Source organism: Marmota flaviventris, chromosome 11, assembly GCF_047511675.1.
Source record: "Marmota flaviventris isolate mMarFla1 chromosome 11, mMarFla1.hap1, whole genome shotgun sequence".
NCBI lineage: Eukaryota > Metazoa > Chordata > Mammalia > Rodentia > Sciuridae > Marmota > Marmota flaviventris.
The window spans coordinates 38,798,256-38,814,433 of NC_092508.1; the positions used below are offsets into that span (position 1 = coordinate 38,798,256).

Genomic DNA, 16,178 nt, shown 5'->3' on the forward strand with positions numbered 1-16,178 from the left:
GTTCATCCATTAACAGCATCCCCCTAATCACATTGATTGCTCTAATTTTTGCTGGACATAATTTTGGTCTATAGGTTGTATTCAGTGAGGATAGCGACTTGCTTGCTGAAATGGTGACCACCACTTATGATATCTCAATCTGTTTTTTTTAAATACTGATAATTATAGATAAAATCCCTCTTGGTATTTCTTCTTTGCAAACAATTGGCAATTCATTTCAATAAGTTCATATGTTCCCAAGTGAGAATAATTTAATGGTCCATTCTATTTCATAAGTGACAGATGAACAGGCAGACAAATCCCAAGACGTGTTCCCCTTGTTCAGTGGTTTTCAGTGGTGCCCCCTAGTAGGGGGCACTTGGAGTCTATGGACTGTCTTTTATCATAACAGTGTTTGCAAAGAGTTGCTGGATTTAGTGGCTGAGCCCTGAGATGCCAAACCTCCTGCAATGATGGGACAGTCTGACACAACAAAGAACTGTCTTGCCCAGAATTCTAACATAATTCATTCTTGCCCATTGAGAAATATGCCTCAGCCCTGATTTATTTAGTACTCAATAAATGATGCTTTTTTTTGTAAAATATAACCAGAATTTTTATATTTTAAAAACTCAGAACTGAAAATGCCTTCCTCTAAAAATGAGATTAAACACACACACACACACACACACACACACACACACACACACACATTGGAGGAGCAAGCAGTTTGCAAATTTGAGGATTTATGGATTTATACAATTGAGGTAGGTAGGTTACAAAGTAGGGTCTGAGTGTACCTAATGACTGTTGGGCTTCGTCCCCTATTCCCATGTGTGTCTCATCCTTTCTACAGTCTGTTTAATCCCTTGACTGCCCTCACTAGTTGTCTGTCCCCACTCCAGCTACTCTGCCTTCCTTTTCTGGCCAAGCACTCCATTGCCACCTCTGACCTGCCTTGTCCTACAGCTGTGACATCTGCATTCCTCTGTGTCTTTTGCCTTCTGCAGCTCAGCTGAGGGGCATCTGGTTGGAATGTGCAGATTGGTCCATCTCTTAAATGACCTCACTGAATTATTTTAAGGCTAACAGCTCTACTTTTTAAAAGAAGTATTTCTTATAGTAACTCAAATTTGTGAAGTACTATTTTTTACACTTCGATAAAGCACTTTCACATGCTTTCTTTTTTGTTCGGATAATTTTGTGAAATAGATCAAGCTTATACATAATTTATGGATTGATGCGTGGAAGTCAGCTAATCGGATTGCTCGATTTTATATATGAAGCTCAGATGAATTAAGGAATTTATTTAAGATCCCATGCTAGTCAAAGTTGAGGCAGTTTCAAACATTGCTTTTCCTGCAACAGGTAGTCTGATCTGAGATTGGAAGGGAAGGGGCTGTTGTGTGAGTAGGTGAATGTAGATTCTGAAAGTCTGCATAGAAGCAAAGGAGTGGTATGTGATTTATTTGATACCAGTGACATCTCAAATCAGACAGCTTGGGGATTTCACTGAAACTTCACTATGGTGTTCTACTTTGAGGTCAGACCAAGAAAGCCTCTGCACATGCTCAGCTTTCTTCTCTTACAGGATGGGTTTAGGCAGCAGGAACCTCCCTGGGGAAGCCCCTCACCCGCAAGAGCAGTCGCAGTGACTTTGTGAGCCAACATTGGGTCCTGTCAGATTTCCCCTGTTCAGTGTCTGTGTCAGGATGTGTGACCTTTTTCTTTCTGTGCCAGTCACTGTCCATACCCTCAGGACAAACTACAGAAGCAGTGTGCTTTGAGCTTGGGTAGCCCCCAAACTTGATTTTTAGAAATTATTCCTCACTATTCTTGTTGTTGTTATTGTTATTTTAATATATTTTCACTTTAAAAATATTTGCTATAACATATAGTGAGGAAACTGTCCAGCAAACTTATGCTTCTCTCTGACAATTCAACACCCCAATTAAGAGGATTCGGTGGTGGTCCTGGCTTTGCCACTTCAGTCCTATAGCTGATCACGTCAGAGTAACACTTAGTTCCTGAGCTTCTGTTTGAATTCTTTTTATCTAAAGCAGGATTTTCTTGCTTGTTTGCTGCTTCTTGCAGTCTCATTTCTCCTATCTCAGGATTGGGGACAGATCTTAGATTTGGTATCAACTGCTCAGCTGTGGGAATGATTTTCCAGTTGATCCTCCAAATCTCCCTCCCACCTTAGGCCATGAGCATTCACTGTGACCTCGTGGGCCATGTACCTATAACCACTGGTCAAGAGATGTTCTCATGATTCATAGACAATAAGAAAGGCCAGGCCTTGGAGGAGGGCTGGCTCTGTCCATAGCCTTCCAAGGAGATAGTGTGGACCTGAATGTGAACTGAGCACAAATTCCAAGACGTGCAGCCCTTGTTCAGTGGTTTTCAGTGGTGCCACCCAGTAGGGGACATCTGGGGTCTGTACCTTTCATCATAACAGTGTTTGTAAGGCCTGGTAGAACATTATCAGCATGACAATTTTGGGTTTTTTAGTATTAAGGGGGAAAAAAAAAAAAAAGAGCCCTCCCAGCCCCTCTGAAAAACTGTTTTCTTTTCCTCTTATTGACTCCAGTGTACTTATAACCGAACCCCCTGCTGCACTAGAGATGATGTGGATTATTGTGTAAGTGTTTTTTCCCCAGAAGGATAGTTTTTCTAGGAATAGGAATGGATTCAGGATGAACACTCTGCATTGGTGAGCTCTGATAGGATCCCAGCATGGTTGCTGGATTATGCATAGGATGTGTAGGCCTGGAAAAATACAGGGAGACATTTACCACCTCTTTGTGATTGCATACTTTTGTGATTTTTAAAGCATCCTTCAAAATGAAAGCCTGAAAGTAGACAGCAAATCCGAAAAGTGTAATTAATCCTCGAGTTTCAACTGTGTTTAGGGCCAGGGGTTCTTAATCTCTAGAGATTAAAATTGAGTTTGAAGGAAAACAAACTGATGCTCTTAAACTAAAAAGCTACTTGCTTAAAAATTAAAGAATAAGGGACAAAATATTCAGCTACCTGAACTTTTAAAACGTTTTCCTTCAAATAAAATATAGCAGAAAATAGCACATTCAGCCTCCTGAATATTTTCCAACTGAACATACCTATACAACCAAACAGCACATCACCAGCACCCTAGAAATCCCCTTTGGGCCCTCTGCCAGTCACTAACTCCCCCTGATGGGAAAGAGACCTATCATCCTGACTCCTCAATCATGTTTTGTTTTTTTGCACTTTAAACAAGTGGAATCAGACTTACTTGAGTGTTAAAATAACAACAGCAAAGAAATCTTTTAAACACAACCATCTGTCATCTATCACAAAGTTTATATTTTTCCTTCAAACTAATTTATTATGGCTGTACCATCTTGCCATTTTGGTGATCATACCATACTTTTATAATTTTCTCATAGTGGACTTATAAATGTAACCATTCAGGATTGGGGTTTATTAAGTCCACTATAACCAATTTAAGCCTCCACCCATAGTCCTCTCTCCCCCTTGATTGATACAGTTCATTGGCTTCCCCTGATATATATGGAGCTCATTCCCTTTGGCCATTGGCCTTCCTCCCCATCTCCCCATTTGCTGAGATAAATTTACATCTCATCTGATCACTATCAGGGTGGTCCAGTGGAGACCAAAGTCCAGTTTGAGGGAGTGGGAAAGAGGATGATGACAAGAACAGAAGGATCAATAGTACAACCCTGCCCCCTTCCCACACATGTTGATTCTAAAAGCTCTTAAGACCTTACCTGCCCCACCTGCCTCTGTGCCCTGCCTAAGGAATCAGTGCTATGGCGGTGGCCATGGAGAGAGTTTTACCAGCTTTCTAAATCTCAGATTTCCTCTTACTGTCTTAACTGTTTAGAGTGGAGTATTTATATTTAAGTTTCAGGATGTCAAAGAGGCCACTTGTTCCTAGATTTTAATGTGGGGTACTTAGGCTGAAGTTTAGCTTCTTCTGAACCCACATCTCATGACCTCTAAGAAATCTACCATTAGCTCCATGGGTTTGTTCAGTAAATTAGCTACAGTAATAAGTGCTTATTAACATATGCCAGTGTTTCTCAAATTTTAAGTGTTCTAGTTTTTAGTTTTAGTTTAAAATTTTAGTTTTCTCAAAGTTTAGTTTAGGAATCACTTGGAAAGGTTAAAAAGAAAAGTGAGTCCTCTATTCAGAGTCTGAATCTGAAGATTGTAGTGTGTCCTAGGAATCTCCACTTTTATTGATCCTCAAAGAGATTCTCATATGTTTTCCAAGTCCCCCTGTACCTTGAGAATAATTTCTCTAGATAATAAATTTCAAATTCTATTATTGCCATGAATCTCTTTATGTAAATAAAATCTTATGTGGAATGCCAGTGTACACCACAGATCATATTGGGGCTTCTGTGGCTAAAGTAGGGTTGGCGAGTGGTTCCAGTGTCCCTCCACTCAACGTTCCAAAAATGCTAGACCTGTAAGGCTTAGTTAATTAGAGTTTAGTTTGGAAATTCTAACCTCTACAAAAGACATACGAGGTGATACTAAGATATTGCTGGGCCCTTATTGAACCTAATGTAAAAAAGTGTGCATCATTTGCTAGATTATAGCATTTTAGAACTGGAAGGGGCCTTAGATAATGTTTAAATCTGGACTCTAATTTTCAAAAACTGTGGTCTGTAGGGGCTGAGGTTGTGGCTTAGTAGTAGAGTGCTTGCCTAGCATGTGTGAGGCACTGGGTTTGATCCTCAGCACCACATAAAAAATAAGTAAATAAATAAATAAAGATATTGTGTCCAAATATATATATATATATATATATATATATATATATATATATATATATATATATATATATATATATAAAACAAACTGTGGTCTGTAGAGTTGTAGTAACTTTTTGAAGTTCATGTAGTATTATGTGTGACAAGACATGGTCAGAAACCAGGGTTTTTAATCTCTCAATTTGGTGCATCATCCTAATCCACCCACATACACCAATAAAATGTTCTTGGTCTCACAGCACCCTGATTGTGTATTTTTACAATGTACAATCAGGATAAGAAAGTGTTAAGATCCCTGTTGTCTTTCTTTACCTATCTGAGTTTAGCATGGTTTCTTTCAAAAAAGCTTTGATTCTGTAAAATGACTTCTCGTGTGAAGAACAACCAGGCCCAGTAGAGCAGAGGGACTTTAACCCAGAGACCCAGGAGGGGAGTCTGGGAGCCCTGCCAGGAGCCTGCCAGTCCCTGGCCGGGTGTGAGGAAGTGGAGAGGACCAGCTGAGAGGGAGATACCTGGGAGGCACATCGTTGCTTAGAGCTCGGCTAGCCACACTCCATGCCCATCCCTGGCCCCTACCAGCTTCTTCCTCTGTGAAGTAGAGGCCAGAACATGAATTCCCTGAGGTTATTTGAAAATTAAAGAAAGTTCTATGATTATTATCCTCCTTATTATCTCTAAGGGACAAGTTGGAAAGCACAGCATCTTTTCCTACTTAATAAAAAGAAAATAACATTTAAAAATACCTTGCTAGTTTTGAGAAGATGAGAAAGTTCTAGAGCTAAGTGGTGGGAACAGTTGCCTGGCAACAGAAATACCCTCGAATTATATGCTTAAAAATGGCTAAAATGTTAAATTACATATTATGTATATTTAACCACAATAAAACCATGCAAATATAAAAAAAGAAAGATGTATTAGATATTAGAGCAATTATACCCTTCAAAATAAGTGATAGGTACAACAGAGGCCTAATCCTCCCACAGGCACCTCTCTTGATTTGCCTGGATGGATGGGTATTGATCACTTGGGTAGGAATGAATATGCAGTTCATCAGTAAGCCAACATAGTCTTTATACATCCAATGCCAAACACCCGCTTGGAGTCAGCAATATAGAATTTGTTTTTATGGAGACTTAAGTAGCAGCATCAATTTGAAGATATGATATTTGATAGGGATAGTCTTAACATATATTCAACATCCCATGTTCTTAGAAAGCAAACTTTTGGTCCTATTATCTCATTCATCCTATTGCACATAGAAATATCTTTACTGAAAAACAAGTTAAAAGTTATCTCTGGCTTTTGTAGAAGGGGAATACAAGAAACATTTTTATAACATTACACCATTTTAAATCATTTGTTCCTTTATTATATGCTACGTGCAAGGGAACAGTGGTGAATATATTTAGAGAACCTGTCCTCAAATCCCTTATTTTGCTACCCTTATAGCGCTAAACAGGCTACATCCACATCTTGTTTGGTAAATCCTGTTTAGTTACTTCCAAGAAAAAGTTCCATCTGTGAATTTTTTTTTTAACTTTCTTTTGTCAGGAAATGGAAAGTATGTAGCAATGTGTTTTCTTTTCTGCCTTAACTGCCAAAAAATTTAGAGCCAGAATTTAGTAATAACCTTATCTAAGACACTTGGCAGCATTTCTTTCTGTTTCCTTTAGTTTGCTTCTGTTCTTTTTTTTTTTTTTTTCTTTAATTTCGAATTGACCTATTCTATGTTTTTTAAAATTAGGAGCTACTCTAAACATTCTTGTTGAAAGAATGATCATTTGTTTTCATGTGAACTTGATTTGACATAGTGTGTGCATGTATTATCCTGGCTCTAATGAGACAAAAATGAGATGAAAGTAATTCACTCTTGAAATCTATGAGATGGGAAGCATGCAAAGGGCTTTGGAGTGTGGTTTCTGGAGATGCTTTCATGTCCTTACATTTGTCAGGGAAGCACAGGCTATATATGAGGTCTTTTGGAAATGTCCTATTGATGGGATGGTAGCTATGCTCTAGATTTTCAGATATGAAGGGCAGGTTTGTTGGGAGTATGTTACCTTGGCGCGTCAGTGGCTTTGAGTTATTGTCATCTGTGTGGTGCTATTCATTGGTCCAATTTTTCTTTCTTTTGCTACTTGTCATACATTACGGTGTGCTGAGATCAACAAAGATATCTTTCAACTCCCAGCTGAGGTAGTGATCCTCAGGGGCAGTCCTGTGCGGCTGGTATCTCTCTTGCAGGTCTTCTCGACCCTAAGGACATTGTCAAAATACATGTTTTATGTATTTCTAGAGCAAATGATAAGTGAGGTGATCATGTGGAGATTTTTGAGATAGAGTTCTCAGGAGAAAGTGTATATTAATTAAAAAATATATAAAAATATAAAGAACTTCCCTCGTTAAAGACTAGATTTCTGCTCTTTTCATGTTTCTTGTTTGAATTTCCCTTTCCAAATGCAATAAGTTCCAAACATTTGCCTTCTGAGAAGACAACTCATGCTCTGTGCATTTAAATGAGGGAATGGCCTCCTAGAGAGTCACAGAGGTGGGATGTCTAGCCCTGAAGACTGGTCTGCTCTGTTTTTACTGAACATGTACTTATGTATTTTTGTTGGCAGAGACTAACACTCTTAATGTGATTGCTTAACATACAATTAAATAATCTTTAAAAAACTTGTATTTATTTTAGGTTGGAGGGAAGAAATTGTCCTTGCTCTAAAAATGTGTTCATCTTTGGGAAAGTGCAAATTGAAGTGTATAGATAATGATACTGTTTGATCACTGGGCTAGCAGTAATTAGCTACTTTTCTTCTGAAGACTAAATTGACTACAGTTGTGTGTAAATTTATACATGGAAGTTTCCAGATTGAATTTTTTTTTAATCTAACCTAGAAAAAAAATTGAGAAAAATCAGGTTTGGTTGAAAATAAACACCAATACCAATTTTGATGTGACAGTTGAGAATATTAGGATGCAAACATGTACTTTTAAAGTACTGATGTTCATATATGAAGGACAAGAACTATGGGCAACTTTGAAAAGATTCTCTACATTTAGAGGTTCTTTAGGAGATTTGTATTATACACACAGGGTAGACTTAATAACCAGTAACAACAGTTTCTTAAGTGGACTGGGGAGAAATGCTGGATTACACAGTGAGGTATATGTCATTAGCCCCAAATTATACCATGTCAGAGAGAGAGAACTTGAACTTAATGAACCACATTAATGAACCACATTAGTGGCCCCAGCTCCTCCTCCTAATGCCTCTCCTCTCCATGCCTTGCTGCTGTTTAGACTGGGAGGCGCGCATTGACAGCCATGGCAGGATCTTCTATGTGGATCACGTAAACAGAACCACAACGTGGCAGCGGCCGACAGCTCCCCCAGCCCCACAGGTGCTGCAGAGATCTAACTCCATACAACAAATGGAGCAGCTCAACCGGCGGTGAGGATGCATGTTTTTGCTATTAAACGTTTGTCTTGTGGTTGGGTTTTACCTGGTGCAAAGTATGAGACACAGCTGTCTCTTTCATCTCAGGGTGTTCTGGCATTAAAGTATAGCTACAACCTCTTTTAATTCATAGACTACACTGGACTTTTTTTGGTGGTGGAAAAAAAAAAACCCACATATGTACACACATTGGAAATAAATAGTAATGACCCTTTTAGACAACCCACGGCTATTGTTTTTTATTAAACAGAACATATGTGTTTAGAATTTGAAGCCAAATACCTTTTCTAATCTTGAGAATCTTCCTTTGTGGTGCATCTTTGTTATCAACCTCTGTTTTTTCAATCAGCCATTTTTTTTTCCAAGAACTAATTACAGTGAAACATAAAGCTGTTCTTTCCTTTAGCAATATAGGAATTTAGTTTTCTTTGGTGAAGGGCCACAATTTTCTTTTAAGTTTTATTAATTTGTTAGGGAAATGTTTCACAAACAATAGACAGAAAAAATCCAATGCATTGAAATTTACTTAAACAATGGATGGTCCACAGGGTCAGGGAACGGGAACCGGGGGAGGACTTAAGTGAATATGAGAAAGAAGGTAGTGAAAACTTTGAGGCTCGGGGGGAGCAGTTGGGTCCCACCTTTTCGAGGCTGCTGGAATGTAACTATAGACTCATGATCTTAGTTATCAGAGCATCCGCAGAACCATGACTAATGAGAGGCCTGAGGAAAATACCAGTGCTATTGATGGGGCCGGGGAGGAAGCCGACTTTCACCAAGCCAGTGCAGGTAAGAACCTTGGGTTCGTTGGATTTTATAGACTCATAAAAGTAGGAAATAAATGACTAAGAATTTCCCAGGATATAAGCTTTTCTTGAGAACTCTTGATCTTCAATAAAATCTGATAACCCAACTCAAAAAAAAAAAAATAATTACCACAAACCCCTTCAAATACTTTACCTTTTATTAGTACTATGAAAAGAATCACAAATAGAATATAAATTACCATAGTCTCTGAATCTGTGGGATAGTGGGAGAGGAATCTGATCATTTTGAAAGAGTCTAAGAATGCATTAAAGTGGATTCAATTTAGTTTTAGTGTAATTGAGAACAGTTGGGTCTTATGTATGAATTTATATTAAGGAAAAAAAGAAGTGTTGGGGGGTTGAAGTAACAGCAGATGATAGAGGTATTGTTTGGTTCTTATGAAACACAGATTGAAGTGAACAGAACAATTTCTTTGAAAGCCTTTGTGGTCTGTCCTGTCCAGATTTCCGCCGGGAGAATGTCCTGCCCCACTCTACCTCCAGATCCAGGCTCACGTTGCTGTTACAGTCTCCCCCTGTGAAGTTCCTCATCAGCCCAGAGTTCTTCACCGTGCTGCATTCTAACCCTGTGAGTAGCAAATCTGGAGGAACGTGCCAGGAAAACAACTGGTCAGAGAAACCTGTGCTCACTTATGTAATGAGAGTAAGAATAACAGCCAGTGATCTGAGCACTTCACTGCATGTTTTAACCCACTTAGTCCAAAGTATCCTTGTCTCGCTGCTTTAACAACAAGACAAAACAGAAAGCCCTGAAATCGAGGGGCTTAGGAACAATGAAAATTTATCTTTCACAGTTCTGGACGGTGGTAAGTGTAGGCTCTATGTGCTGGACAATTTGGTGTCAAGTGAGGGCTCATTTCCTGGTTCACAGACAGGACCTTCATGCTGCTTCCTCACAGTGTGGAAGGGTTGAAGGTCTCTTTTTGGGTTTCTTCACTAATTCCACTCATGAGGATTCTACCCTTATGCCCATCACCTTTTAGGCCATCTCCCCTTCCCTCTCCTAAACCATTATGTTGGTGATTAAGGTTCAACATATGGATTTTGGGGGACACACATATTTAGACCATACCAGAACGGTCATTCCATAAGTCTCTCAAGGCTAAGGGAATGGCTTGCTGAAGACATTAGGTAGAGGAAGTATGTTGTAGTGGCATGTAGTGACCTAGGATGAGGGAAACGTTGCCCTTAGAAGCCCAGCTGGACATAACCCATTTGTCATGGCATGAATTAGAAAGAGCCTGGGGCAAGGAGGTAAGGAAATAGAGAGGAAGGGAATGAACGGCATGGCACCAGAGGAATCACAAGCAAACTTGGCAAGACTTGGTGGGGATTGTATAGATAGAATAGAAACTGAAGGTGACCCTGAATATTAATAATACACATAAGTAATAAATAATAATAATAATATGGAAAGTTAGAATGAGGGATTGCTTAGAGGAATGGAAGGAGAACATATCAGATTTAACAAATTATATATCCTTGGAAAAACAGATGAGACCATGGGAAACGTAGAAGTTAGCATAGTCATAACACCAAGAGTTCTGAGTGAGGTCATTAGGATGTCCATATTTTTTGATGTTAATATATTTCTATCTTACTTCATTGGCTTTGCTTTATAAGCATCTGCCTGGTTTTACTCATCATTATCTCTGGGTTTATAGGTTTAGCTTGGAACAAAGACGTTTGGGGTTGAGGGTGACAATGGCTAGCACACTGGCTGTCCTTGTATCATGTGAGAGGAGTTAGACTGGCCATACATGCCAACAATGGATTCCCTTTTATGTATGGGTGCTGAGTTGAGTCCTAAGGACACAAAGATCAGAGCAGGCATGGGCCCTGGGATCTCAGACTTGAAAAAACATCACAATGCCATGATCAGAGTTATGAGTGTAGTGATGGAAAGCTGTAGAAGACATGCTGGAGTGAGTGATTAACTCCGAGGGGAAAGCACACACAAGGAGCCATAGACAGGTTTGCATCTGAAATAGGTTTTAATGGCTGGACTGGAGCTTGTCCTTGAATAATATGGGCAAGAGCACTCTAGGTAGAAGGGAAAAGTACTTTACGGAACAAGATATTCAGGACACTGCAGGACTGTCTTGATAATTATTAATTACAGAAGCACAGAAATTGGATTAGCAGTTTAAAGCCAGTTGGTGTTGTTGATATGTTGAAAGCATAGGACATTGGAAAAGTCAGCCTTGAGGGTGGAAAGGTGAGCAGAAGCCAGAGCACACAAAACTAAACTCGTGTACTCGTGTCTAGGAGGTAACAGACTTTTTTACCAAGAAGAAAGGGCTAACATTTAGGGTTGTCACTCAACACAAAGTATCATGGTATAGTGAGAAGAGTTTTGGATTTGGAGTCAGAGAGTAAGGCTTCCCTTTGTTCATTTGTTTTATCATTTCAGTCAACCTATATTTATTAAAAGTCTGTGATTTGGTATATTCTAGATTGTGGAGTTATAGTTGTAAATAAAATAGAGTGATAGATAACAGATGAGTGAATAAAAAAGAATAATTAAGATGAGGCATCATAGCCTGAGGCAACTGGAGTGGTACACTGGAATAGAGCACTTGGGCAGAAACTGTTTCAGATGTGAGGAGGGCGATGGGGTATAGGAAGGCGACAGGCAGGCCTCCCCAGGGATCCCAGGAACATTCAAGCTGTCATAAAATGTCAAGAAGCCAGTATGGTAAAGGCCTGTGAGCAGAACCTTCTTTGCTAAAAAAGAGCTGTAGTTTGCAGGCAGGAAGGAGTTTGAGGGGCATATAATAATCTCAGATAACTGAGTGGGGATACAGAATATAAAGCTTACATGATCTGGCAAGGAATTTGGACTTTAATATAAATAGATTTCATTCTAAAATTGATTCCTCTATGTAGGTGATTTAGATTTCTAGAAAGTTCTAGCTACTTTGGGAGAATGGGTAACAAAGTGCAAACCTGGCTTTGGAAAGACAGGTGAAAAGGATTTGTGAGGAGATGTAGAAGTGGCTTGGACCAGTGCAGTATCAGTAGACACTGAGACAAGTAAATGAACATGTGATGTGTTTTGGATGGAGGGCTGACATTATGGTAATAGGCTGGAGTGTAGGGATAAGAAAGCATCACATAAAAATAAATAAATAAAATAAAGATATTGTGTCCAACTACAACTAAAAAATAAATATTAAAAAAAAGAAAGAAAAAGACTTTAGGAAGGAGCAACTGATTGTATGATAATATTCCAGGGTTTGTTGATAAATGTTTGTTGATAAATATGTGTATATGTATATATGTATATGCATTTCTCTTTAAAAAATATATACACATATATATCAACTATAAAATTTATCTATATAAAGGAAATATAGTGTACAGTTTATAAGTAAAAGTAAAATATGCATAGAATGCTTTTGTTGATTTTCCCCACTATTGTATCAGTAACTAACCTACAGTGGTAATGGTAATTGATTAACGGTTTAGTTCCAAGAGGGATGCTTTTGTTTTCATTAATGAGTAGGACAACAGTGAAACAAAGAAAACAGGGAAATAGGGAAGTCATACTCTTGTCAATGAGGTCAGCACCTTCTTTGTTGAGCCAGATAATAGTTTTTGAATACTGGACCTGTGTTTCTTCATTTTGTGGGTGTGAGATATTCACAATGTAACAGCATGATTTGAAGTTTAGTTTGCATTAGTAGCATTTTATTTTCTCCATCGATTTCTGAGTCAGAAAAAGGCAACCAATTTTATTCTCTAAGGATCAGAGAGTAAATATTTTAGGTGTTTAGACCAAGGACAATATGTAAACACAGGGATCTGGCTGTGTTCCAATGATACTTTGTTTACAAACACAGGCTGATCTAAACAGCCTACAAAACAATACATCAAGCCCTGATTTGTATTTACCCACTTCTGCACTGTGCATACGCCCACCAAGGCCAAAATCAAGATGCTAATGACCTCACCAAGCACAGGTTCTGACTTCTCTATGTGGGCTGCTTTCTTTGGTACAAGTTCCTCATCACTTCAGTATTTCAATTAGAGGCTGGAATAACAGTCACCAGGCTGTGGTCTAAGACTGTGGTTATTAAACTTGGAAGGCTTAAAAAAAAAAAAAAAAAAAACGCACATTCTTTGTTCCTTGGAGAATCTGGTTCAATAGGTCTGGAGTGGGTCCCAGGAGTCTGTATTCATTTACTTATGTAAGGTCCCTTAAGTAATTGTGATGCAATTAGGGGCTTATAATTTGGGATCTCTTAATGTCAAGACATTGCATCAAAGGACCCCATTGCCTACATCACAACTATACACCTTGTAGACTTTTGACAGCTAAATCGTCTTAAAAGTGTGAAAATTCTAAGCACCTAACTGGTTTTCTTCTCACTTTGTTTTCTTTTTGTTGTTATCTTTCATTTTTCTATATTTGAGCATGATTTTAAAATTTCTCTGGATAGCCCATCATGATTTTAAAGTACTCTTTCTAAAGCATTTCAATTTTTTTCTTCTTTATACCCAAACTGCATTCATTATTGGCTAAAAAAAGGATCCATGCTGTACATCTATGCAAATCTGTAAGATTTAAATTCTGTTGGTTTAGAAGGCATATTTCCCTGACTTACATGCGGCAGAAATTAAAGCAGTTGGGTTTTTCTTGCTAAATGTCTCAAGGTAGCACTAATGGGATAAGATTATGTAGAAGTCATTACTTGTTGGAGTTCTTCTCTTTCCTAGATTAGTGGAGAATGTTAGAAAACAACTCATTTGGTCTATCTTCATTTTTTTGTTTATGTTTTTAATTTTGCTTTTGCTTGAATTGCTTATGCTATATAATTCTTTATGTATATTCCTTGTTTGTATTATTGAAATATTCAATATGCAAAAGGAGTGTTTTAATTTAAAGGTTTGCCTAATTCTCTGTTTCTATGATTGGAAGATACCAGTTTGTGTTGCAAGATAGTCATAAGAAATAGATATTGTGTGGCAATAATTTACCTGATAATTCTCATTAAAAAGAATAAAAGTAAGTAGAGACATGGTGTCATAACGCTAAAGGAAAACTTGATAAACAAAATTTTGATATTTTTCTTTGGTATGGGGGTTTGATTTCAGATATATTCTACTGCCCTCTGCTGGTTGTGATCAGATTTCCTCTAAAATTGTCTCACTAAAGTATTTCTTCTTAACTCAAGATTTAGTTGTTGTCACCACGTCTTTCATAGTTGGTATGCCTGTGTTTATCTGACTATGCATAAATGTACTTAATTATATGCAACTGAGTAATATTTCCAACATACATGCCAAATAATTATTACTTTGACTTTTAATAAGCACTAGAAATACATGAATTCTAACATATAAATTCCTTGGCACTTAATGAAGAAAAATATTATTCTATAATTCACAAATATACTTTTACAGGTCAAGAATTACTATCATAGCAAAATATATGAACCGATAATTTATAGTTGTTTCTGTTAATAGATTTAAATTTCCCTCCATTTTATTTTCTAACTAGATGAAAACAATGTAAAATTCTTTGTAATTTAAAATATTAGGAAGAAAGATTGTATAAGACAGGACTCTTCATTCCCGAACCAGTGTCTTCTAGAGATAATATTTCCTGATTTTGTTTGTAATAAATTTTGTTTATGGAATGTATACAAGTGAATTTGTGGTTATGAGAGGCATTTGCTATAGATTCAGTGATGCCATTTTCCAATCCTAAATTCAAAATGCCTATTCTTTTTTTTAATTTTTATTTTTTGCAGTGCTGAGGATTGAACCCAGGGCTTTACGTATGGTAGGCAAACACACTACCATTGAGCTACATCTCCAGCCCCACAATGTCTATTATTAAGAGAAACCTGCAAAAAAAGGAGGGGGGTGGGCTAGGGATTATCATTTGCATTTGCATTGTGGTTGATGGATAAGAATTATTTATATATAATTTTTTTTATTTTGCTGCCAAATGATAAGAACATTCTCCTCAGCTCCTTTCATTATTTTTCACTAAAACCTAAAACACTTAACCAAACAAGATTCATTTAAGCTCCAAGTTTAATTTTAGCCAAATTCCAGTAAAGAAATTCAATCAGTCATTGGCTCAACCATTGAGTGTCTTGCTAGGCAGACATGAAACAAAGAAAAGAGAGGCTGGGAAAGGGAGTTTTGAAACAGAGAAGAAATAACTAAAAAGGATAAGTTCACTCACTTCAAAAGAAAACAAAACTTAATGTTTTCCAGAGATCTTTTAAAGGGGCTTTATCTGCTATTAAGGTTGGTCAACTCTCCTTCACTCCCTGTGACTCCTTTAGCAACCCCTCCCCAGGTAAAATCATTCTGTGCACTTGTGTCAGTTATGTTACAACAGAGATGCCACTCACTCCTTCCTGATCTGCTTTTGTTTTAGGTAAATCTCAGATCCATTTACTTCATCTTTTTCTTTAAGACAGACAAATCAACAAACAAATGCAGAAAAAGATCCTTACCTACTTAGGACCATAAATCCCAGAGGGAGAATAAAGATGATTTCTTCTCTCTTGAACCACAGCTTTGCTGACATCAGCCTCCATGAAGACCAAACCCTTTCCATCCAGTCTCACCTGTGTAGTGTCTCTTCACTCACATTCTTAGCTCTGCTGGTTCTCCAGGGTGTTTCAGCATCTGCACCACCATTGTCTTCTCTTTTCCAGCTCTACTCTTTACCTCCTGTGAACCGCTTCCTCCCACATCCCCCTATAATTTCCCTCTCCATCCTTTTGAGTGATCAGGTCTGTATCCTCAGGGTTTAGCACAGGGCTTAGCACATAGTTAATGAAAGGAAAGAAGACCCTGCTTAGTTAACAGAGAGTGAGATGCTAGCCCAAGATCTTCAAAGACTAAGAGAGAAAACAACTTTACTACCATCATTTATCTGTTATAAAACAGGTATGATATGTATAATCCCCTATATATTCTTCTAATTACTTGAACTCTGTATTTTATAGTGATTTTTACCTCTTCAAAGCATTTTCACATCCTTTGTTCTATTAAATTTGAATCTCACATGCCTCTGAAAAAAACAAGGGAGTTATTATCCCATCTTATATTTGAGGCAATTGAGGCAGACAAAAATTAAATGATTTTCCTTGTCTCTGTCCA

The 16,178-nt window shown here is 37.8% G+C and overlaps 1 protein-coding gene across 3 annotated transcripts in view; it reads left to right on the plus strand.

The window, feature by feature from the left end:
• Hecw2 (HECT, C2 and WW domain containing E3 ubiquitin protein ligase 2) overlaps positions 1-16,178 on the plus strand; it is a 214,219-nt gene that overhangs the window by 98,428 nt on the left and 99,613 nt on the right. For all 3 annotated transcript variants that reach the window (XM_027925034.2, XM_071618970.1, XM_071618971.1), the window contains 3 exons: positions 8,064-8,214; positions 8,906-9,009; positions 9,491-9,615. In XM_027925034.2, the coding sequence (XP_027780835.1) occupies positions 8,064-8,214; positions 8,906-9,009; positions 9,491-9,615 (380 nt within the window). The remainder of the gene's footprint in view (positions 1-8,063; positions 8,215-8,905; positions 9,010-9,490; positions 9,616-16,178) is intronic.